Genomic DNA, 20,800 nt, shown 5'->3' with positions numbered 1-20,800 from the left:
GATCAAATATGCTATCTCATACGAGCCGCAAAGGGCCCTCATGCAGTCACGGACAGATTTGATTCAGTATTTATATACTTGGAACATGTACTGTACAGTTAGCCTAGATAATATATTGCTTTGCATACTCTTTCGATGTGTGAATGGTCTAATATGAAAAGAAATACGGAGGATGCTCCTGCTCATTGATATGGGGTTGTAAGCTATCATCAATCCTTATAATCTATATAATAGTTCTGGCGGGTTATACGGATTATCAAAGTTGACATGGCCCCATAATATAATATGAGGAAAGCTGTAATATTATTCCAAATTGTACCGCTGGACCTTATGAGTACCTTATGCCGATGACATTCGGATATAAATCCTTACGTGTTTTTCCCGGATTTAGCGATTCTTATCAGCTGATATCTGGTCCGATCTCCGAAGCTGAGATTGAATCTCACTTTTCTTCCTGCCGAAAGCGATCGGGACATCACTGAGCTAGGCTGCAATGCAATAGGCATCCGGAGGCCCCTTCAAAGTTTTCCATCTTCCCTAAATGACCCATATGACCCAGATTCTTCGATTCTACAGCTCATCGCTGCTGACTAGCTACCAAGAGCCCTCCAATACTTGTTTAAGTACCATCGAAACTTTAATTCGAACTTCACTGGTCGCTGCTGTGCGTTAAATGCTCCTTGGAACTTTTTCACTCGGGAGTAGGCCTTCACATCGAATTCCTTCCAATATTAGCTGTCTATGCTGATTTCCAGTCAAACGTTTTTGCCGTACTATCTTTTCACGTTTTTCCCGCCCGTAGGTGCAATGTTCCGTACGGGTTTACCGGAGCGAGGTACTCGGCATGGAAGGACACGCGTCCTTTTCTATTTTTCAGGGTATATTATCCTCTTCTCTCTTTTCCTCACTCGTGTCATGCCTGCTCTCCAACAACACTCCAACGCGAGAATACTGGTGACTGGAGTAAATGGATACATCGGCTCATGGATTGCTCGCACCTTGCTTGAACAGGGAGCGACTGTAAAGGGCACAGTACGAAGCGAAAAGAAGGGTAAGTATATAAAACAGCTTTTTGCTTCTTATGGGGACAGGTTTCAGCTTGTTGAGGTGCCTGATATCATGGCGGTGCGAACTCGATTGTGATTGTTCATATATGCTTTCCGTGAACTAATAATTGATTTCGCAGGACGGTGCATTTGATAAAGCCGTTCTGGACGTAGATGGTGTTATTCACACAGCGTCGCCCGTCGTCTTGGCCGCGGTGGATCCGGAAGGTGAGATGTTCCGAGCCTTTTGGTTTACTCAGGATAGACATTCAGATTAGAGGTTATCGGGCCGGCTGTCAAGGGAACGCTCGGCTTACTGACCAGCGTTGCCAAGTTTGGGTGAAGGTCCCACAATCTTCCTCCGAAGCAATATAACTTACCAACTTGAACAGAGGACAAGTTCAGCGTGTGGTTGTTACGTCTTCATGCACAGCCGTATTCCATTTCCCCTCCGAACCCAAGGTCTTCTCGGAGGCAGACTGGAATGAGCAAGCAGTCAAGGAGATAGAGGAGAAAGGAAGTAATGCCTCTTTCGCTGCGAAATACTGCGCCTCTAAGACTTTGGCAGAAAAGGGTTAGTGAAAGTTCTTACGCTTGGTATTCCGATCACTGACCGTGTGGATAATAGCTGCCTGGGACTTTTTTGATAAACACAAAACCACGCTGCCTTGGGATCTTTCGGTCATTATCCCACCCAACGTAAGTTACTGAGGAAGGCTATAATTTATATCATTTCACTAACTTTTTATCCAGGTCCACGGGGTGAGTTTTGGGGTAACATTTGTCGATTATCTTCCAGGCTGATCAGCGAGCAGCCTTTTATCAATGAAGTAGCAAATCCTCAATCACTTGGGTATGCTACGAACGAATGGTACAATATTGTCGTTTGCGGGAGCATGAGCCCCGAAGACATGGCAACCCAAGGACACTGTTGGGTTGACGTCCGTGATTTGGCGGAGGCACACATACGGATTCTATTTACCGAAGCCGCGGGAGGTGAGAGGATTATCGTGTCGGCAGGTCCATACGTATGGCAGGACTGGCGTAAGCGCTTTATCTTTTCTACACATTAATGTCTTACATCCACGACAGTCGACGCTGCCAACTCGCTTTCCCCTTCGCCTATCCCGTCGCATCATCTGCCTATGGGCGTTCCGGGCGCAGGAGTTGGGGCTAGTTATTTGATGAGTTACCGCACTGAGAAGCAGGCAACGATATTGGGGATAAATTTCAGAACCAAAGCAGAAACTGCGCGCGACGTCTTGACCGATTTCGAGCGGCTTGGGTGGTGAATCTCTTCTATTTTTGACGGATGACGCAGGTCAGGGTAGTTCATACAGATATTCGTGAGCCGTCATAGCTCTCAGCTCCACGGAATAAAGTAATAATCGCGCGCATCTCACTTGTGAATGTAAATCTGAATTCAGGATGCTATCGTTTGACAACTAATTCGAAGGAAGTCAACGATCAGATTCAGAAATCGTCCCCGCGCAGCCACCTCTGTACCATTTCCAAGGACTCTTTCGGTTTATCGTAAGGGACCTGATGAAGATGAGCTCATCTCGCTTCCTGTAACGCCGAAGAAACCAAACTAACCATGTGGCCTGCTCCATGAATGGTAGCAAACGAAAATCCCTTTGCACTTCGTGTCTTCCCAGCAGGCTTTCCATCAACATACCAATCTCTCAGCTCCTTTGTCGCAAATTCCGTCTGACCACTCCATTCCAACGCAAGTGTCCATCTCTCATTACCGACCCAGTTACATATCCAATCGTACGAGCCTACATATATGAGGACTTTGACGCCGCGCTCGAGAAGAGCAGCAACGTAGTCCTTAGTGGGATGCAGCCTATCCTGGGTGGCACGGAAGTCGTCGCCGACATCAGGATTACATGAAGTGAAGTTGGTGGTCAGTGAAGGATCGACACCGAGTAGAGTGCGAACGTTGGGATCGTCGAGGTATTGACGGATGTATCTAACAGGAAATTAGAAAATGGGAAGGCAGAACCAAAAAGTCACGAACTTTGTCACAGGGTAGCAAGAGGGTCTCAGAGATGTCTCCATCACACTTGCGACTCATGTCGTATGGGTTCATACCTAGGGACTATCAGGAAAGCACTAAGAACGTGGGGAGTGATTATACTGCGTACCAGGTCTGTCCGATAAGGGAGCACTGAGAACGGAGCTACAAAAGGAGTATGCAGCACCGCAGTTAATGGAATCGAAATTGGTCGATACAGGACCCAGTCATCCACTTTTCGCATCTTTGTAGCTGCCAAGACGGTAAGAGGATATGACGAAGGATAGTTGCCTGCGCACCGTGGACTTCATGTACACGCAGGCTTTGATATCTAGAATCGGGGGAACAGAGGCTGGTGTGCACTGCATGTCGAAATAAGATAGAAGCGTTGTTATACTATCCGTTATCCCGTTACCTTGGTTGGGGGATCAACGTTTCTGATGTAGATATGGATGGCATATATGCACACCTATCATTACGGAAGTGAGGTTGATAGGTGTCTCGCCAGCATCCACCAGCTTAGCGTTATTGTCGTATACAGCGGAGGCAAAAAGAGGAAGGTATCTTCCCTAGACATAATAAGCGACGACCAATAGGCATAAAATCCGAAAGCTTACCCCATACGATTCGCCTGACATATGAAACGCCCTTCCTTTGAACTGGTCGAAGTTGCTGAAGAAGATGGTGACAAAGGTAGCTATATCTTGCGCAGCTTCTTCAGACGTACTCTATACAGGAAAATATCTTAGACCATAGACCAAACAAAGAACTGCACCTACAACAGTCTCGCCATACTCAGCATAGGAGAATCCGACTCCGATGGGCTGATCAATGAAGAATATGTTGGCATTGGTATTCCAGGACTCCGGATGGTACTTGGCTCCGCCAGAATCGAGAACACGACAAGGCCCTGCCGGTGTGATGAATTAACCTTATTTCATGACATAAGTCAGTTTACCTAGTTCCATGAATAAACCCAGTGACGACGAGCAACCGGGGCCGCCGTTGGTCCAGAAGATCACATCGTCTTTGTCCGGGTCACTCCTACTTTCGAAAAAGTAGAAGAATAAATGTCGTGCTTCGATATCAATGTATCCGGTGTATGCGCTGGGGTATTCCTCAAATGTATCGGCTATATCATGCAGTGGGGCTCGTACCTTACAGTTTCATCGCAAAAGTCAGTTTTCTTGATCCTCACCGAATGTTCGGGATACAGAGGATGTTCGAGAGTTGTAAATTGATCGTAAGAAAGAAGGGACAGAGATTGTGATTGTGTGGCATGGCCGTAATCTTCATAGTTCTGATACGTAGCAGCTGTTTTGTTCGCTACCAGAAAGGTCTGTAAGGCGAAACTTGAGCAGAACAGCGAAAGGAGGGGCAGGCGATACAACATCATAGATAGCTAAGTAGGCCAACGATAAGGAGATAACATTTGTGAGAATTGCAAGCTTCTGTATTTGATGCCAATATCGCAGGGCTGAGAATCAAAACACAAATATGTCATGAGTTCTGGTCATGACGCGTGCTGCGATAAGAAAATTCCCAGTCAACGAAGTTAACCCAAACCAGTGAGGATACGATATTGCGGCCATGACATAACAGACGAATATTTTGAGAGCGATTCTCCCGAAGCGTCCACTGTAGTGTTCTTGATAAGTAGTAGGCCTGCCGCCTAATGCGTCAGAGGGCCGGAAGGTCCGGGCCGAATATCGTGTCCAACGGAAGCACGTGCACGTGCGAAGCCGGAACGTTGAATTTCAACCGCTTCCACATCTTACGTTCGACTTCAGTCTGGGAAGAGGCAAGAAGAGATGTCTTCAAATATTCTCAAAAGGAAGGCATCTCATAGTCCTCCCAATTCACCAAAAAATTTGGCTGATACAAACGGAAATGTCAGTGAGCAAATAATGCTGGATGCAGAAGAAGAGACTTCAGATGCCCTTCATCCCGAAGTTGGAAAAGGTTCTCCGAGGGTGTCCATAGGTATGTTGTAGCTTACATTACATCTCTTACTGCTCTGAAATTGTCCGAAGCCTCAAGTGTTGGGGGATTTCTTTCTCCACCGAGGGATACTGCGCCTTCTCAACTTGCACTTGATCAGGAAGTTTCGCTTAGACAACGGTGTGGGCAACCGTCCGCAATCTCCTCAAACAGAGTATTCGCTACCGTCACCTTTAAGCGATGCGTCAGGTCGTCGAAGGTAAATTCTCAGTGGCCCTTTTGTTCCCGTACATATGGTTTAATGTCCAAAAATCAGCTCAGCCGGCTACTCCCAAAATGAAGGTCCTGAGATGCTCTGGGAGCGCAAGATCTCTATACTTCTCGTCATGGGACCCAAACCCGAAAAGGGACCTCATAATTCATGGCATGCCCACGAAAATCGTCTCGGAGTTGAGTGGGAGGACATGCGCTGCTCTCCTCAACTTTCGGCGGACCTTCTCAGTGACGAGAATTGTCGTGGTTTCATTTATCCGCTCAGATTGGCCCCCGGGGAACCACCGGTTTTGGCAACTGGGCAGAAATGGGGCCAATGGTACGCGCATTACATGGTAAGCGAATATCGCTATCAGAATCGCATCCTGTTAATTACTTTGAACAGACGCTACTGGTTACTCGCTTCCCAGATACACCCTTCGTCTCTGTTACGAGATGTAGTATCGAATCGTTCATCGACAAAGTCTGCTCTCCATCTGAACTTGAGAAACTCGACCACTATACTTGCATTATAGCGCGTCTAACCGATCCCTCAAGCGATGATCTGTAAGCATACATTTCTTGTCCTGAAATAATCACTGACGTATGAGTCTAGGTCATCTATCCCTTACCTCGCTTCTCCTACCCGTCTCACGACATTTGTCTCAGGAATGCGCCAGCTTTGCAAAAAGACTGCCGTCTTCCCTGATATTGATGAGATGGAATACGCCGCCCAAAAATTACGCGTCATCGAGTGCCTCGACTCTATCGCGCAATCTGTGACCTCGACGCCACGTCCTAAGACTTCCGTAGCAGGAGGGAAAGTCCCGGGACAGATATACAAACGAGAAGGTTCGCACTGCGAACGGCATGTTTTGCTACCGAAACAGATACAGTCATCAAATTACCGTTCGGTAATGAGGGAAGGCCAGCACCCTACGTACCGCTGGCTCCAGCAGGATTTTGTTCCATACAACATCGAATGGCGGGTATTCCTTGTCGGTGGAGAGGTGGTGAAAGGTGAGAGTGTCCAAGAGGAAGGAGCTAGATAACAGTTGGGTTGCCGAAACGCAATACAGTCGGTGTCCTCTTTTTGAACTCGAGTCTGTTTTCATCTTCCGTTCTTCGATCTATTCTATACTGACCATAGTTGAAGGGAGCGACTAAGAGCGCAACCAGAGGATGAGGATGAGTTTCCAGACTTGACCGCTCACGACGAAGAGTCCCGGATCCGCTCTGATGAAGAGCTTATTGGATTTGCCGAGCGTAGCCCTGGCGGCGCTCGTCCAGCGAGAGACCGAGATTCTAGGACACGTTCCGTCTATCTCAATGCTCTGTCGTCTCGATATCTCGGTAATGCGACAACCGACGACCGGCAAATTGCAATACTGGATTGTCAGTGTTGCTAGGGGTGCTAACGTCCCTATCCACGGTATCGATGACAGCTTTGATACTCTTGGGGTCATCGCCGATGAGTTGGTGGATGCGCTTAGGAAGAAATCTGGACCTTGTAAGTTCCTTTTCACTTTCGATTTGAAGAAAAGTATGAACTAGTTCTTTTCACAGCGGACGCCTCCTTTCCCTACTTCCCAAGGAGAGAAATCCCCCCCGCCTGCGGTACGATCTCCACCAGTAGCCCAGAGGGTTAAGTACATCCTGGTGGTACCAGGCCCACCCAACCCGTTCTCTCTAAATGCTAAAGTCTGGGGTAACACGCATACCATCGTCAATTCGAATTCCTTATGGGTGAAGGTCGATTTACCTCGTACGGATGTCCAGCTTCTAGTAACGCATAAAGCCATCAAAGGTTTCATCCATGAGATTCCATTAAGGGACCTCAAAGATGGCGTTAAACCCAGAAGAGGGTATTCGGGCGTCTGGATACACCAGTTGGTAGGTGCTCTCGACCCATTTCTGGCCCGTCGTTCTCATGGTATCCTGCTATAGGTGCTTTTAGGGTACTACTGGTCTCATAGAAGCTCTACAGATGTGACATTCATGTCGTGGACCGACTTTATAGACAGAGTCATCGCAGGGACCATCAAAGCGGATATAATTTGGGGCGGTGTAGATCTGAGCAGTGCACTGTAGGCTATCCACTTTCTCCTTTAGCGCCGTACTCATTGTCTGCACTCAGTGATACGGTCCCTGGAATCAAAGAACCCAGTGTGCGCCAGCGCTTCCTCGACTCTTTGAATAAAATCCCAGCAACCTTTGGTACTGTTGAATGAGCTTCTTCATGCCGGACGAAAATTTGACGTTATCGGGGACCTCGATAACATCGCTCGGTACAACATGGGAACTCCCCGACCAGAGACAGATGTCCTTTCGCTGGATGGTCACGACGACGACATAGATATCAGATCTTGGATCTTCAAACGCGAAGGCAGTCATAACTTTGCTCACGTCCAAGCGTGTGTAACACCTAGCCAGCTACCTGCACACCCCAATTATCGATGGTTGAAGCAGCAGTATGTCCGCTCACTGGATCGCCATGTCGAGTGGCATGTCTTTATGATCAAAGGGAAGGTAAAATGCGTGTTTTATGTGATGCCGATGGACAAAGTCGGGTTGAGGGAGGTGCATGGGATCTCTCGAGATGAAAATTCATACCGTTCTGTGTGGTTGAGAACGAAAGGCTGGGATCTGGCAACGATGAAGTAGGTGCAATCATATCTCCCTATTTCGTATTTCACAAATTCGCTTGCAGCACCTTCGCGCACAGAGGCAAACGCCAGCTTGTACATAGGTCAGGCGGAACCCGAGCTTCACTAGAGCAAGCTGATGCCGAGATGAGGTTATTTGCCGAAGGTACCCTAGCCGAACTGATTCAGGTGGAGAAGCGGAGGTTCGAGGGGCAAACACTCTCGATAGAGAAGTTTTGCCGGATGGACTTGGGAATCATGAAGGATGACAGCGGGCAGTTGCAATACTTTGTGCATGGGATCAGGAGGGGCCCGTTTATTGAGATGTTTCCCTCGGAAGTCGAGGACGGGGTCTTTCGGTACCTCAGTAACGAGATTTTGAAAGTGTTAAGGGAATAAGTAGGAGGAACTGGTTTGAAAAGCAATATCTCAGTTTATGTTTATCTGTCTTGGGATGCCTGATTCTCATTAACAGGTGTGAAAAGCTTTGGAGGATGGGAGAGGACAAGAGCATAGACGTGTCAGTCTCACAAAGTAATCTAAGCCTATAACTGGCGTTGGCCGTGTAGCGTAATGGTTAACGCGCTAGTTTCCGGTATTGTGGACATACATCCAAGCTAGAGATTCCGAGTTCGAGTCTCGGCATGGTCGAGTACACTTTTCTTATTTTCCTTGCAAATGAGTATTGCTTGTGGGGTACGTGTCACATAAGTTCCGTGGGTTTTTCCGCGCTACTGTGCAAGTTCAAATTTTTTTCCGCTTAATTTGCATACATTTGATTATAATCCAGGGTGTTCATTGAGTCCGGCGTCAGCCTGAGCAAAGTTTCTTCATATCTACGCTCCGCACATCTACAATAAATAATTTCCTCGATCTCGTTGAAGCCAGACTCTTATTTTATCTGTCATTCTGGTTACCGATATTTATGTTTCGTTCGGATCGATCCTCAATCGTTTTTTATTGTGACAGATACAGCACGTTCACTCTGGATCCCCAGATTCATGCTGAACATCAAAGTAACAGGCAGTGTCAGCTAATTCTTACTTTGTGGTCCCGCAAATGGCCTAACCCTCCGTAGAATCACATCGTGAGGCATTGGATTCTGCTTTTGCTACTTCAGATTCTTGTCAGATTCAATCCATCAAATTTTCATGAAAATATACTGTCATCTTCGAGCGTATTCAAGATTAAAATTTGGGCTTGAATTGAAGAGCAGAAGCATGACTCATGTGAGTGGCTCGAGCGCTTGCACCTTGAACGCACGGACAATACTCAGAGAACAGGATTTTGCTGATAGAGCGAATCGACGATTTATTCCCAGTATATGAGGATGCCAGCGACCTGCCGAACCTTGCGCTGCCTATCTGAAGTTGTCCAAAGCATTCTCGAAGATGATCATGAGAGCAAAGAGAGATGGACATTTCTCAGCTGTTTTCTGATGTCTGAGACTGTATAAGCAAATCAGATTTAAGAATCGTGTCCCATATCAATATGGGCCAAGAGGGCTCCTCCTTTATTTGAGTCCGAGCAGAAGAATAAGTATGTCGCCATGCTATGAAATCACGACGGTGACTTCCATTTCAGGAAGGTCGCAAGTTCTCTTTCACCGTCAGTCATCGTTCAGACTCAGCCTAGTGTCACCGTGTACCGCGGCATATTTCCGTCCACCTCATTCGAAAGCAGCAAATTTCAAGTCATTGCTGTTCGGCCTTCTTACATCTCACACCAAGCTCACACGGTAAGCCTGAGAACCTTACGGTTACGATCTCTATAGCTTCTCAATCTCATACGTTTGCTACCAGTGAATATAAAACACTGGTACGGATCCTCGAGGAATCTTCCAGCTTCCCTTCACGTCCTGTCCATCGCACCCGCCAGAAAATAGCGCGGAATTATACATCAGATCCTGTTATTGCTATCAAGACCACCGTAAAAAAGGAAGAGCCCTCTGACAGAGATGAGATCTCCCCTCTCCTGTACCCCACCTCTCAAATTTATGATATAAGTGACTGGCAACACCCCGCCGAACTCGAATACTTGGACGCCGTTGATTGGTCCAAAGCTGAAGTCGTCAAATTCCTCATTACACATTCGTTCTCCGTTCCGGGTAGACCGCCCCACCGGGGCCGGTGGACTACCATCACATTGGGAGACTGAATCAACGACGGTCATTCCTACCTCATACCGTATCCCTCTCATGTTCGTTGCCAACTTTCAGTTGACGTCTCTCCAGCTCGTTCTCTCCGTTGACACAGATATTCGGAAAACAGAATTGAACAAGTTCAAGGGAGGGATACTTCACATCTCCAGGCTATGTGACACGCTGTTGGGTGCATCTCAGAGAGCCATGGATGTAGGAATGAAGCAGTACCTGGCGGTGCAAGACGTTCGATAGGGCACTGGTGAGGTATCGCATGGAGTGGCTTCTTTCCGATCCGGGAAAGGTCCAGGAGTTCTGGGATTTGTATGGGAAAGAGGAATATGAGAAAGACCCCGTGAAACTTGGTATGTCCTGAGATCTTCTATCTAATTTTGACATGACGCTCATATGATTACTATCTAGACTGGAAGAGATGCGTTTTGAAAGGATATAACGGATTCAAGCTTGATGAAGAACAAATAGAAGGTGGTATCACGTTGAGCCAGTGGTTTCATGGGCTGAAAGACCATCAAGGTGATTAGGTGTGGGATACTGCCAACGAGTTTCCATCATCTCTCACTGCCCTACAATATCTTGAACGTTGGAACAAAACAGGAATTTGGGACCAGGCGTTGGAAGCATCGGCATCAACAGGTGGGAATCCATCATCCACCTATGTCAATCAGCATTCAAATATGATGGATGTTGATCCAGTGTCGCCGGAGATATCCGTCTCCGTTTCCCCTTCACACAACACTCTTGAAACATTCATCTCTCCCGAGCAGAAACATATTCCAACACCTGCCGAATTCCTCGAAATTCTCAGTCGCTTCAAGACACAAGAACAAAGCATCTTCCAACTCGAGATAGAGATTAGCAACTTGAAACGCGGTGAGATGGACGTCGCATCCCCACAGGGATCATCTCCTCTGCTCACAGAATTCGTTCCTGCCCAAATTTTCCTCATGACTATGTGACCAGGATTGTATAGCAAGCTACTGAAACCATCCGCTCGGACGGTTCTTGGATCCGAAGCGTTTGGAGTATCTAGAACTTGTGGTCATTTCGAGTTCGAAGGCAAAAGAGGCTGCGGACGAAACATCTTTACCTGAAACGATAAGGTCATTGCGAAAGCTCCAGAAAACCGGCAGTTAAAACTCTCAATTCTGAAATGATGTGTTTCAGGCCTTCAAATCAGGACGTCCCTATTTTCTATTGGCACTCGTGAGCTATTATGTGTTTCTCATTTCCCTATCGGCATCGTTACAATTCATGGTCGTACCATCTTCCCAAATAGCTCCTTCATGGGGCCTTCTAAATTTGCAAGTGCTGTTTCCGCTTTCCCGGCTATTTTTTTCATCATCGAAAAGCTCTCCTCCATTTTTCGACAGTCGTTCCTGGCATTTGCCTCTAATTTCCTGGTTTCCTCAAGCTCTCGCTCAATATATCTGTTTTTCTCCTTCAAATTTGAGCATTCTCTTTTTATCGTCGTGACCTCTGCGGTGAGCCTTGTACATTCTGCTTGCATCTCGTCGGCAAGGGTATGGTACGCCGCCCTGATTTTATCGAGTGACTCGTCCAGCATTGCGACAGAGGATGGAATTTGGCTAGAGCGTAGAAGAGTGCTTTCTTGTGAAAGAGAAGGCGTTGCTGATACCATTTGTTCATTAGAACTATCGTCACGCGAGAACCCTTGGGCGTGCATTCTCTGAGCGCTGCGTATCTCTTCCTCTCCTTCCTCTTCTCTCCCACGTTTCTGCTTCCTCAGAGGCGTTTCCGGTGTCATCAGCAGTGGCACGCGTTTCGACGGGGTATAATTCCAACAATCCATCCCTGCAGTCACAATCTGTACCAGATCGAGAAGCTATGCAATACTTGCAGCCAAGTCCCTTGTATTTCTTGCGTCCTTCTGGGGAACAGATTGGCACCCCAATCGCTTTGGCTTCACAGCGTAGTCCGTTTATCTGGCATTTGAAACACTACGGATGCTTAGCACCGAAAGTAGTACAAGGATGTAAATGAAGACTTACGCCTTTGTCAAACGCGGGGGCCTTGAGAGACCAATCACTGATGTTCACAGGTCCATCACGACGCGCTGTTTTCACTCTTTTTTCTAAAGAGCGTAGCCATGGATGCTCCAGATATAGCAGTCGATGAAATTCTCCATATTTCATGGCCCGCGCTGAATAGATGACCTCGTTGCTCTCCTTCAACAGTGCCTCTTTGAGAGGAACCAAGACTTTGTCTGAATAGTCATCCCAGGTTTCCTCGCCATCCCATGGTCGATATCCAAGCCTCTTCTTATTTTCATTCCAAATCCTCTTCAATCACACGCGTTCATTTAGTTGAGTACATGGCAAAATCAGGTAGTATAAACTTACAGTGCATTCATCTTTGTACAGATATACTTCTGCTTTCTTCCTCGACTGAAATAGATGGCGGAAGTCCTGACTCTACCTCGAGTTTTACATTTTGGTTAACGGTTGGGCTGGAGCGAAGCTGAGTATGCAACTGAGTGAGTACGGAGGTTCAGAGTGAGAGGGAGTACTCACTTCGTCGATATCGTCGCCTTCCGAGATCACAGAATTCAATCGAGGCATCGTGAAGCTATGCTCTCTATCAGGAGCTTTCACAGATTGTCGGTCGTCCTCAGTCGTTGTGCAAAACGGTTGCGAGTTGTAGGTGACAAAGAAGGGTGGTTCGTGATAGAAGAAAGCAGGAGAAGTCGTCCATGGCTCGATCAATACAAAACAAATTCTGGAACATTAGAGTGAGCGCTTCGAGTCCCACACAACTTGTTTTAAATGAATTTGATAGCAGACACGCTACCTCGGGTAGATAATATTCAAGAATAAACGGGATCTTCAGACTTCCACGCGGCGGGAATTTGCTCTGCAGCCCTCAGAGGGTCGACGTTAAGGTAACACTGGCACGCAAGTAGTACAAAGAGAGTGGTGGCTCGTGGCCATATGATCCACAACGGTAAATAGCCCTAACGCGTGAGGTTAGAAACATACCACAACGTAATGTCTCTCGTTGTCATGACCACCTTGCCTTGGCGACGGAGCATGGAACGGAAGATTTAGACTTATATTAGGTGGCGATTGAACGTGCGGCGCGTCTCGTATTCCTACCGTGGGATTAGATGAATTATCTTCTCTAGTTTAATAGAAGTGCATAAACCTGAAACCGTTACATCGCGGGATAACTCCTTTCTCTCTGTACAGTGGAGCACAAAGCATGTACAATGGTCCGCTCCCAGATTCCGAGGATGTCGGATCAAAAAACGATGTCCAGCCATCCTGATACAAGTGAGAGCGAATGATCTTCTCAAAACCTCCATGTGACGGGGGGACATAGGTTCCCACCAAGGGCAACTTTTCTACTGACGGGGAAAAGATGTAGGCTGGTAGCGGGTGTTCGGCTGCTATATGCTTCCAGGGAGGTGGGCTTGGAGCTCCCAATCATATCTTGAAACATCCATAAATTAATGGGTTCATGCCATGCATGAGCATGATAGCTCGGATCTTCAGGATAGAATCCCATGCAGTGTCGTACCTGAATTGATATGACATTTACTACCACCAAAACAAATGCCATATGACAAACATATGCTCCGCACGGGTAGAATCTCGGGGAAGTGATTTTCACAGCTCATCGAAGATGGTAAGGTAAATCCGATATCAAACATCAATCATTCTATAAATTCAGAGCCGCATGATGCTATGCATCTCAACGATACTCAGCCCCACAATCGCCAATGGTAGTGATCATTCGACGTACCATTTGAGCGCTCCAGAACTGTCTCGATGGCAGCGCGATCCTCGTCAGTCAAAGTGAACTCGAAGACGCGGCTGTTGTCCGCGGGATGCTCGGAAAGACCCAAGCGCGCTCCTGGAATGTGGAACTGAGACGGAATGAAATCGCAATTCAATATCACTTACCGATGATCACAGCTCCAATGAAGTGATGATCCAATACCCATCGAGTAGCCACATTGGCAATACTCAGACCTCCATGGCGATCACCGATGATACGAAGGACGGAAAGGAGCGATTGGAATAGAGGCCAGTCACCCCATGCCTTCACGATCATGTCGAGGTACTAAATTTCAATGTCCGCGATGAGCCAGGGGTGGAAACACGAAGACAGAACATACTTTTCGTTGAGAGGGCGTAAGGTTACCAGGTGTAGGAATCAGGCTCTGGTTGATTCAGCCACTTATCCGCGAGGAAACCGCCGCACTGAATGTAACCACGCCATCATTACAATAAATTTATATGAAGAACATCACACTTACCACAGTTCCATAAGTCAACAGCTTCAGACCGTGTCTGTCACAGACATCTGACATACCATGAAGCGGGCGCGTATCAATCAACGAGAACTGCAAAGAGTGACAATTAGAAATAGCTAGAAAGTGCGGGGAGGAAGGGTATCACCTGAACCTGATTGGACACAATGACGCCTCGTCCCAGTTGAGTACAAATCTCATCCGTATGGATAGCGTCGAAATTGCAAAGTCCGATCGCCGATATCACACCATTATTTCGAAGGTCTTCAAGGATTTTAAGCGTAGGAAGGTACCCCTTATTCCCGTAATCTTGCCAATGGAACTGTAGAAGGAGAAGTTGGGTAACAAACTGAAACACAGAGGGTCAAACTATACCTGAAGGAGGTCGACATGATCTGTTTGCATCCGTTGTAGGCGCTCTTGCACAGCAGCCTCGATGACATCTCTGGTAGGCGTGATGGTCTTGAACACGCACCATTTGGTCGCTCCAATTATTTCTGACGGGTAACACTGCTTCTGTCGGAATTGACCCTGTCCGAGGGATATTAGCGAGACATGAATCCATCGTGCAGAAGACTTCCTTACAAATATGATCTCCGCACTTCCGTAGTGGTCAGCTATCAAATTATGTGGTTCAATTCAATAATGAAGGGTCGTAGAGAACAGTCGCACCCTATGATATTCGGGGAAAGGGAGGGCGGTGTGAGAGATCAATAAAAGATCAGATGAAGTTATATACCATGTCTACAAACTCAGATCACTGTCGGGTATCAAGAACAGATGCGAAGAAATTACCAAAAGCGGTGTACCCTGATTCGACGTGACGAGCCATCGCTTGTCGGATCTTGGTGACAGAAGCACTTCCCCAGGCGTTACTCGATAGCTGCCATAGTCCGGTCCATATTCGAGGAACCTGGAAGGGACCGAGACGAAATGTTTCGAAGGAAGCCATGGCTGAGAAGAATGAAGAAGCCGTCGATGTTATAAGTAGAGGCGAGGTTCCGCGACGACCGAGAATTCCGGGTCTTTGCAAGACAAGTATTTATATGAAAGCGCTAGGGTGGTCTACCCCGGAGATATCTATTGCGATGTCAAGAACAGGTAGGAAAGGGGTGATAGTCCCGATTCCAAGACAGCTGTTATCAGAATGTCGAGCAGACTTTTGGTTCTGAGATGCATCGCAGTAATCAACGGCGATCATAGATTTGACCGGGTTGGCCTCAATTGCGCCGCGGGATCATGAGCCCATTTGGGGACCGAGATGATAGTACTTCCGGAGGAAGAGCTCCGACACATCACATTGGTCGAACCTATAAGATGATTTAACCCATGAGTGGAATGACATCGATTTTGCAGCATCTTCAAACGATATATCATGCCTGCTCCAGATGCATCTTTGACCGTCCGACCAGCGCTGGGACATGTGTAAGGATCGTTCTCGATGATAACAGTGCTGTAGCTGATATCGATGGTGCTCTCCTAGAAACCTGATGGTAGACACCTTTATCGCAAACGCGCAGGTCGACGAGTCAGTACGAGTCACTTCGACTTGCAGTTAATGGCGCTGATCTGCCATACAGCCTGCGTACAATCGTCCGAAATCTCGTCGGATCCGGACTGCCGAACATTGGCTCTACGTTCTCCGCGGCCGCGCGCGTCCGGTTGCAACAATCTGGTGCCAGTAGCGGGAGTGTCCGAGGGCCTCTTTTCAAGAGAGACGCCCATGACGAAAATATACACCCTTCTGAGAACCTTCAGGACACGTTGCGCCGTGCACGTTGCCTCTTCGGAGCCGGTCTGGGCTTCGCGAGCTTGGTAGTACTCGCTGTAGTTGTCCGTGCGACCATCGGACTTCGATGGGACAAGGAGACCGAGATGGCAGATATTCTCGCCGAAGTCGATGCGGATATTTGTCAAGCTATCCAAGTAGGTACTTCGGCCGGAAGGATATGTTGATGAACACGCTGATATCACGAGCTTATAGAGTTCGAAGGAAGAGCTTGAAGGCGGACGTGTCGATGACCACACAAAGGCTCGTGAAGCTGTGAGAGAGCTCCGGAATGCAGTCAAGGAAAGTTTGTTGGACGTTGAATCCTGGGGAGGAGAATACCCTTTCGAGCGAGCGTCGGCGAGTTTCGAATACTGGAAAGTGTAGATGGCTGGGTAACAGGATACAATATCAGTAACTTTTGATGTTCGCGGCAAGAAGCCAGTGTGGTATAATTCCCAAGCAGGATAAGAGCGCCACAAATAGGGAGCATTTCTATGTGCAAAAGCTCATCAGAAAATAGCCGCAGTTGTAGAGTAGTGGAGGATTCTAACTGAGGTAAAAAGCTGATTCACTAGAGGAACGAGGTAACACGTACGCGCACCCCCAGAAAGATGGTCACTCTTGTCGACGGTCGACAGGAGGATGATATGTCACAAGGTGTGGATGCAATGGATGAAATCAAGCAATGACCAAACAATGTTTGATCTGAAGCAGTGCAAATGCATTTGTCGGGATTCCTCAGTAGTTAGAGCTTCGTCACTAGTGATAATACTTTCCTTCCCGACGAGGAGGGGAATTAGTAACCTCTCCTCCGTTCATACTTCGTGCGTGTTTGAGCATCGGTCATAACCCGAGCTTTCGGCTGTTGATCGGAGATACACACTTTTTGTCTTGGTAAACCTCATTACTCACTGTGAACTGATAATCAGATAAACATACCATTGTAGCGACGGGACGGAACAGGTTCACCTGATAGCGCTAGCTTTGGACCTGAATGGCTTTGACAATCCGGCGAAGGAGGGGCTGAGCGGGCAAAGCGTGCTGGGTGCCATAAGCGAAGCAAAGCCACGACGGTAGCTAAGCAATGATTTACGTCTTCTGTGTTATTGGAGACATCAGTCCTATAGATTCCCAGCAAAGAGCGCGGGGAGTCACACCTTCCGGCGAGATTGTGCTATTCTCTAACATGATTAGCGGCAAATGAAAATTTGACCGAAACATTGATTTACATGGATAATCAAAACCCTAGATTTGAATGAAATAGTCAGCCAATATCATTCGGGCGCGAAGTGGGACCCACGAAAACAGCGTGGCTGAAGCGCCACAATCATGAGAAGATACGGGTGTTGCACGTATTGACGAGTTACCAATAGATTCGCTGCTGAATGTTCTGTGCTCAAGCACGAACATCACGGTAATTACGTACGGATAGCACCTATGACTCTTGACAGAAAGAAATCAGTGCAACATTGTTGGAAACAGAAGAGAAAAACCCACCAGCACCCATCACATCCAGCGTTCCAAGTATTCGATATGGAGATAAGTTTTTAAAAGCCGTTACGGACAGGTAACATGAACAATGAGAAAGTCTGCCGAGCAGAGAAGTTAGCGGGGTTTGCTGTTGTTACCGGCTTGAGGTCAGAAGTAACAGCGTATGAATTTCAAATCGGATGGTATCACGTGTTAAGGCCCGCAACTGCCGTCGGCACTCACCCTTGGTTCAACGTTGTCAACCTTCAACCACATTGCCTCAGAGCGTCCATGCTACGCTTTCCAACGAACGTGAATATCAAAGGGTGGCATGAGAATTCTACTCCGTGAATTGCTTAGACGACAGAGGAGGTGCGGCTGCGAGCAGTGCAAGTTATTTTACACCCTTGATGATGTTGTCTGAGCGCTTATATTCATTAAGATAGAAAGTTGCCGCTGATATTACTCAATAATAGAGATTCGTAACACATCGTGCGGACATAATCATCGACAATGATCAAGGGTTTTCTCCCTCAAGTCCATTCACTAATAATGCGCTATTTTTTTAAGCCGTACGGTTGGTTACACATTCTATGGGTACTGAAGCAAGGTGAGCTGGATCACATTAAATGCGCCGATGGACTACGAAAGAACAATCATAAATGGTGCAATTTGTCAAGAGATGGCTGCACATTTACCTTTGTGAATTAAGCTGGACCGCTGACATCGATGTTCTAGATGGACGTTGACTAGTGCGGAGTACTTCGTATTTAGAACGGTCGGACATCATCTACCCTATACACCTAGATGGAGTAAAGCACCACATAAGCACCTGATTTTTTGGGAACAATCCGAGATTTTGGATATCTTGGGAACGAAATAGGCGTGCCCGATAGCAAAATCTGTGTCCCAGTATAGCCATCGGGTAGATATCCAGAGATCTCCCCGCTGGCAGCGCACACCGATCAAAAGGGATCTTTACGACGGGCGCTTAGAAGAACCTAATACCGCCATGGTCCGGCTGAGATGGATCGATGTGAAGACAACTGCATCTTAGCAGCGATGCAACACACATCTGCATCGTTTGGTCCTCCTCACGGTATACTACACCGATGATACTCTTGACAGGAACGCTTATCGCACCGCCTGCGTGAAGGTTTGATCAGGCAGTGTTCATTAATACCGCGTCTATTGACATAAATTTCAGCCGACCGTTGCACCAAAATCTGATCGATAAAAGAAACAGATGGATGCTGTATGAGTCTCATTCTAACAGTCTAAATTGCACCTCATCTCATGCCGTTTTAAATAAGACCTTCCGTGGGCGCGAATCAGCAGCGTGAAGACCACAAAGTGTAGCGTATCAGATCACACTTCCGGCGCACTGTAAGATTCTTGTTTGTTGATATGCCTCTCATTCACCATCGTTTTATTTTAGGAAAGCGAGATGCGAGCGGCAAGAGAAAGACTACTCTACCTTCTGAGGATAAACATAGAGATGGATGCGTGAGCCAGAATACGGATTACTATTTATTAAGCACAAACCTTTTCCAATATGTAGTTATTATGAAGACAATAGATACACTCGGCAGAAAATAGTTGGAACTTAGCGGTCGCTACCAAAGCAGCCGGACGTCTTACTATTGTCACTCACGCCAATGCAGGGGTAATAAGACAGGTCACCACAACTATACACACTCGCTGTGATATGTATAAGGAAAGGAGGGCTGACGTACTCCAACATACAACGAGGGAAACATTTCGGAGATCGAAGCATTGTCGTTTTTGCGAATGCAAAATGTAATTTGACCAACGTCCGTGTATTCGCAGGGATTTGAATGCATCAGACATATTACTGAGGCGTAGCCGGCAGCGGGCGATAATGCTATATACGCATCACCAAGTGAGAAATGCGAGATGATGTATCACCTACCCGATAAATAAGCTGGGGCGGGAGGGCGGCGCCTTGCTGCTCTAGGACGGCTACATCTCAAACAGTCCAAGTCTATTCTCCACAGAACGTTGCTGCTCATCCTAACCGCGACTGTCGCGTTTATCTGGCACCTTGGGTGCGGCTCATACAGTGATTAGCAAAGGATTCAGTTCTTTCATTTGGGGGGCAAATGAACGGGCGATCAAGTAATTGAAATCCAGGGATTAGTGCCGGTCAGAACGCGACAAACTGCCTTTTTGGGGAGATCCATCTTGCCATCACTACGTGCTTCGCTTGCGAATATTAATGCATTATGTAGGGAGTCGGTCCGCATTTTGTACTCTTATTACGTGCTTACCTGTCAGCGCATCATATTTCGTAAGGACGTAACTTCTCGTGAGTCGCTACCAGATTTAAATAGCTCGCTATTTACTACCTTTATCTTGTTGTTATCAGTATCACGGGGCTTACACTGAAACTTGTCTAGGAGATCACTGCCGAACTTCCCTGCTGAATACATTTTGATTTCCCATATCCATCCCTTCACCGATGCATATTTCCAAGTCCGCGCTACGTAGGATTTCATCAGATATTCACCCACGTTGCTTTACATATTGGATTCTATATATTCTCTCACGGAACTACTAACAGAGCGCGGCAGTTGGTCATCGGTAGATTCCATTCAGAGAAATCATAATTCTCTCCAAGAATTGTTTCTTTTATTCGACGACTTAAGAAACAGTCATGCACAGAGTATTACCATTCGCCGGGATAATATAACACTATTGCAATAGAGTAGTATCCTCGTGATATGAGGTGGATGAGCCCCTGTAGCTGGACCTCCTGATAGAAAACGAGACCCTTGGCTGGAAATCGCCACAGCTCTGGTCGTTGTATGATGGTATGATGGCCCACTGCATCAAGGACGAAACAGAAAGGCATCTGTACAGAAGCTAGAATTATGTAAATGCCTCATCAGAGGACGAGACTGAAGTATAAAGGATGTTTTATGCAGGCAGAGGCGAGTCCACAATAAAAACACCGAATTGCAGCATAAAGGGAATAAGTCTTCACTACGAGATTATTACGCTCCAGGTCTCATCGTTGATTGTGGCGCTAGGCCCTCAATTGAAATGCACCACTGAACATTGAAAGAATAACGCCACAAATCAAAGAACTATTTATCCACAATTGCAAGGCTATTGCGAAATGTAAACGTGCTGGAGTTGAGAGTGAATATACAAGCCGGATCTCAAGCGGATATGAAAGAAACGTACCAGGCCATTTT

The 20,800-nt window shown here is 47.0% G+C and overlaps 6 protein-coding genes and 1 non-coding gene across 7 annotated transcripts; 5 read left to right on the top strand and 2 right to left on the bottom strand.

The window, feature by feature from the left end:
• Positions 1–317: 317 nt before the first annotated feature.
• Positions 318–2,502, top strand: EV420DRAFT_1566671 (D-lactaldehyde dehydrogenase). Its single transcript, XM_060474076.1, has 8 exons — positions 318–1,125; positions 1,187–1,274; positions 1,325–1,385; positions 1,439–1,620; positions 1,675–1,745; positions 1,800–1,808; positions 1,862–2,090; positions 2,139–2,502. The coding sequence occupies exons 1-8, from the start codon at positions 742–744 to the stop codon at positions 2,336–2,338; spliced, it is 1,224 nt and encodes a 407-aa protein (XP_060326523.1). The 5' UTR covers positions 318–741; the 3' UTR covers positions 2,339–2,502.
• Positions 2,407–4,723, bottom strand: EV420DRAFT_1566665 (serine carboxypeptidase). Its single transcript, XM_060474075.1, has 9 exons — positions 4,224–4,723; positions 4,025–4,173; positions 3,846–3,976; positions 3,684–3,794; positions 3,536–3,635; positions 3,366–3,481; positions 3,290–3,318; positions 2,643–3,021; positions 2,407–2,588 (listed from the first exon to the last, which is right to left on the bottom strand). Exons 1-9 carry the CDS (start codon positions 4,460–4,462, stop codon positions 2,520–2,522), a joined length of 1,323 nt encoding a protein of 440 aa, XP_060326522.1. The 5' UTR covers positions 4,463–4,723; the 3' UTR covers positions 2,407–2,519.
• A 92-nt stretch (positions 4,724–4,815) lies between these two features.
• EV420DRAFT_1566664 (uncharacterized protein) lies at positions 4,816–8,792 on the top strand. Its single transcript, XM_060474074.1, has 13 exons — positions 4,816–5,049; positions 5,182–5,266; positions 5,324–5,615; positions 5,666–5,826; positions 5,876–6,257; positions 6,280–6,362; positions 6,416–6,481; positions 6,525–6,738; positions 6,826–7,152; positions 7,207–7,346; positions 7,397–7,427; positions 7,492–7,919; positions 7,970–8,792. Exons 1-13 carry the CDS (start codon positions 4,878–4,880, stop codon positions 8,301–8,303), a joined length of 2,715 nt encoding a protein of 904 aa, XP_060326521.1. The 5' UTR covers positions 4,816–4,877; the 3' UTR covers positions 8,304–8,792.
• EV420DRAFT_t215 lies at positions 8,464–8,555 on the top strand. Its single transcript has one exon. It is a non-coding gene; the product is annotated as a tRNA-Arg (tRNA).
• Positions 8,793–9,499: 707 nt separating the features above from the next.
• Positions 9,500–10,678, top strand: EV420DRAFT_1566663 (uncharacterized protein; the record flags this gene model as incomplete). Its single annotated transcript, XM_060474073.1, has 4 exons — positions 9,500–9,642; positions 9,708–10,004; positions 10,057–10,257; positions 10,289–10,678. Coding segments are annotated over 3 exons (630 nt in total), but the record flags the coding sequence as incomplete, so codon positions are not given.
• Positions 10,679–13,533: 2,855 nt separating this feature from the next.
• EV420DRAFT_1630865 (aldo/keto reductase) lies at positions 13,534–15,663 on the bottom strand. The gene is given in 9 exon segments (XM_060476132.1): positions 13,534–13,938; positions 13,989–14,148; positions 14,204–14,246; positions 14,266–14,288; positions 14,345–14,431; positions 14,487–14,660; positions 14,714–14,869; positions 14,924–14,955; positions 15,134–15,663. The coding sequence occupies 9 exon segments, from the start codon at positions 15,288–15,290 to the stop codon at positions 13,787–13,789; spliced, it is 984 nt and encodes a 327-aa protein (XP_060326519.1). The 5' UTR covers positions 15,291–15,663; the 3' UTR covers positions 13,534–13,786.
• A 24-nt stretch (positions 15,664–15,687) lies between these two features.
• On the top strand, positions 15,688–16,622 carry EV420DRAFT_841870 (uncharacterized protein). The gene is made up of 4 exons (XM_060483668.1): positions 15,688–15,763; positions 15,822–15,866; positions 15,919–16,264; positions 16,323–16,622. Exons 1-4 carry the CDS (start codon positions 15,714–15,716, stop codon positions 16,491–16,493), a joined length of 612 nt encoding a protein of 203 aa, XP_060326518.1. The 5' UTR covers positions 15,688–15,713; the 3' UTR covers positions 16,494–16,622.
• Positions 16,623–20,800: the final 4,178 nt, after the last annotated feature.

This window comes from Desarmillaria tabescens, assembly GCF_030435595.1.
Source record: "Desarmillaria tabescens strain CCBAS 213 chromosome Unknown EV420scaffold_41, whole genome shotgun sequence".
NCBI classification, from domain to species: Eukaryota; Fungi; Basidiomycota; class Agaricomycetes; order Agaricales; family Physalacriaceae; genus Desarmillaria; species Desarmillaria tabescens.
Note: the sequence above shows the minus strand (reverse complement) of the source record. Positions and strands in the feature narration are given on the sequence as shown.

Excerpts from the sequence above, each read along its gene's own strand:
- EV420DRAFT_1566671 (XM_060474076.1), top strand. The coding sequence starts at position 742 with ATGCTGATTTCCAGTCAAACGTTTTTGCCGTACTATCTTTTCACGTTT. Across the intron at positions 1,126-1,186 it reads AGGTGCCTGATATCATGGCG|GACGGTGCATTTGATAAAGC; the intron begins GTGCGAACTCGA and ends TTGATTTCGCAG. Across the intron at positions 2,091-2,138 it reads ATACGTATGGCAGGACTGGC|TCGACGCTGCCAACTCGCTT; the intron begins GTAAGCGCTTTA and ends CATCCACGACAG.
- EV420DRAFT_1566665 (XM_060474075.1), bottom strand. The coding sequence starts at position 4,462 with ATGATGTTGTATCGCCTGCCCCTCCTTTCGCTGTTCTGCTCAAGTTTC. Across the intron at positions 3,636-3,683 it reads TGTCAGGCGAATCGTATGGG|GGAAGATACCTTCCTCTTTT; the intron begins GTAAGCTTTCGG and ends TATTATGTCTAG. Across the intron at positions 3,319-3,365 it reads GCGTGTACATGAAGTCCACG|CTACAAAGATGCGAAAAGTG; the intron begins GTGCGCAGGCAA and ends CCGTCTTGGCAG.
- EV420DRAFT_1566664 (XM_060474074.1), top strand. The coding sequence starts at position 4,878 with ATGTCTTCAAATATTCTCAAAAGGAAGGCATCTCATAGTCCTCCCAAT. Across the intron at positions 6,739-6,825 it reads GGGTCATCGCCGATGAGTTG|CGGACGCCTCCTTTCCCTAC; the intron begins GTGGATGCGCTT and ends TTCTTTTCACAG. Across the intron at positions 7,920-7,969 it reads TGGGATCTGGCAACGATGAA|CACCTTCGCGCACAGAGGCA; the intron begins GTAGGTGCAATC and ends ATTCGCTTGCAG.
- EV420DRAFT_1630865 (XM_060476132.1), bottom strand. The coding sequence starts at position 15,290 with ATGGCTTCCTTCGAAACATTTCGTCTCGGTCCCTTCCAGGTTCCTCGA. Across the intron at positions 14,432-14,486 it reads TTGTGTCCAATCAGGTTCAG|TTCTCGTTGATTGATACGCG; the intron begins GTGATACCCTTC and ends CACTCTTTGCAG. Across the intron at positions 13,939-13,988 it reads CATTGGAGCTGTGATCATCG|GAGCGCGCTTGGGTCTTTCC; the intron begins GTAAGTGATATT and ends TCCACATTCCAG.
- EV420DRAFT_841870 (XM_060483668.1), top strand. The coding sequence starts at position 15,714 with ATGCCTGCTCCAGATGCATCTTTGACCGTCCGACCAGCGCTGGGACAT. Across the intron at positions 15,867-15,918 it reads GCAAACGCGCAGGTCGACGA|CCTGCGTACAATCGTCCGAA; the intron begins GTCAGTACGAGT and ends TCTGCCATACAG. Across the intron at positions 16,265-16,322 it reads ATATTTGTCAAGCTATCCAA|AGTTCGAAGGAAGAGCTTGA; the intron begins GTAGGTACTTCG and ends ACGAGCTTATAG.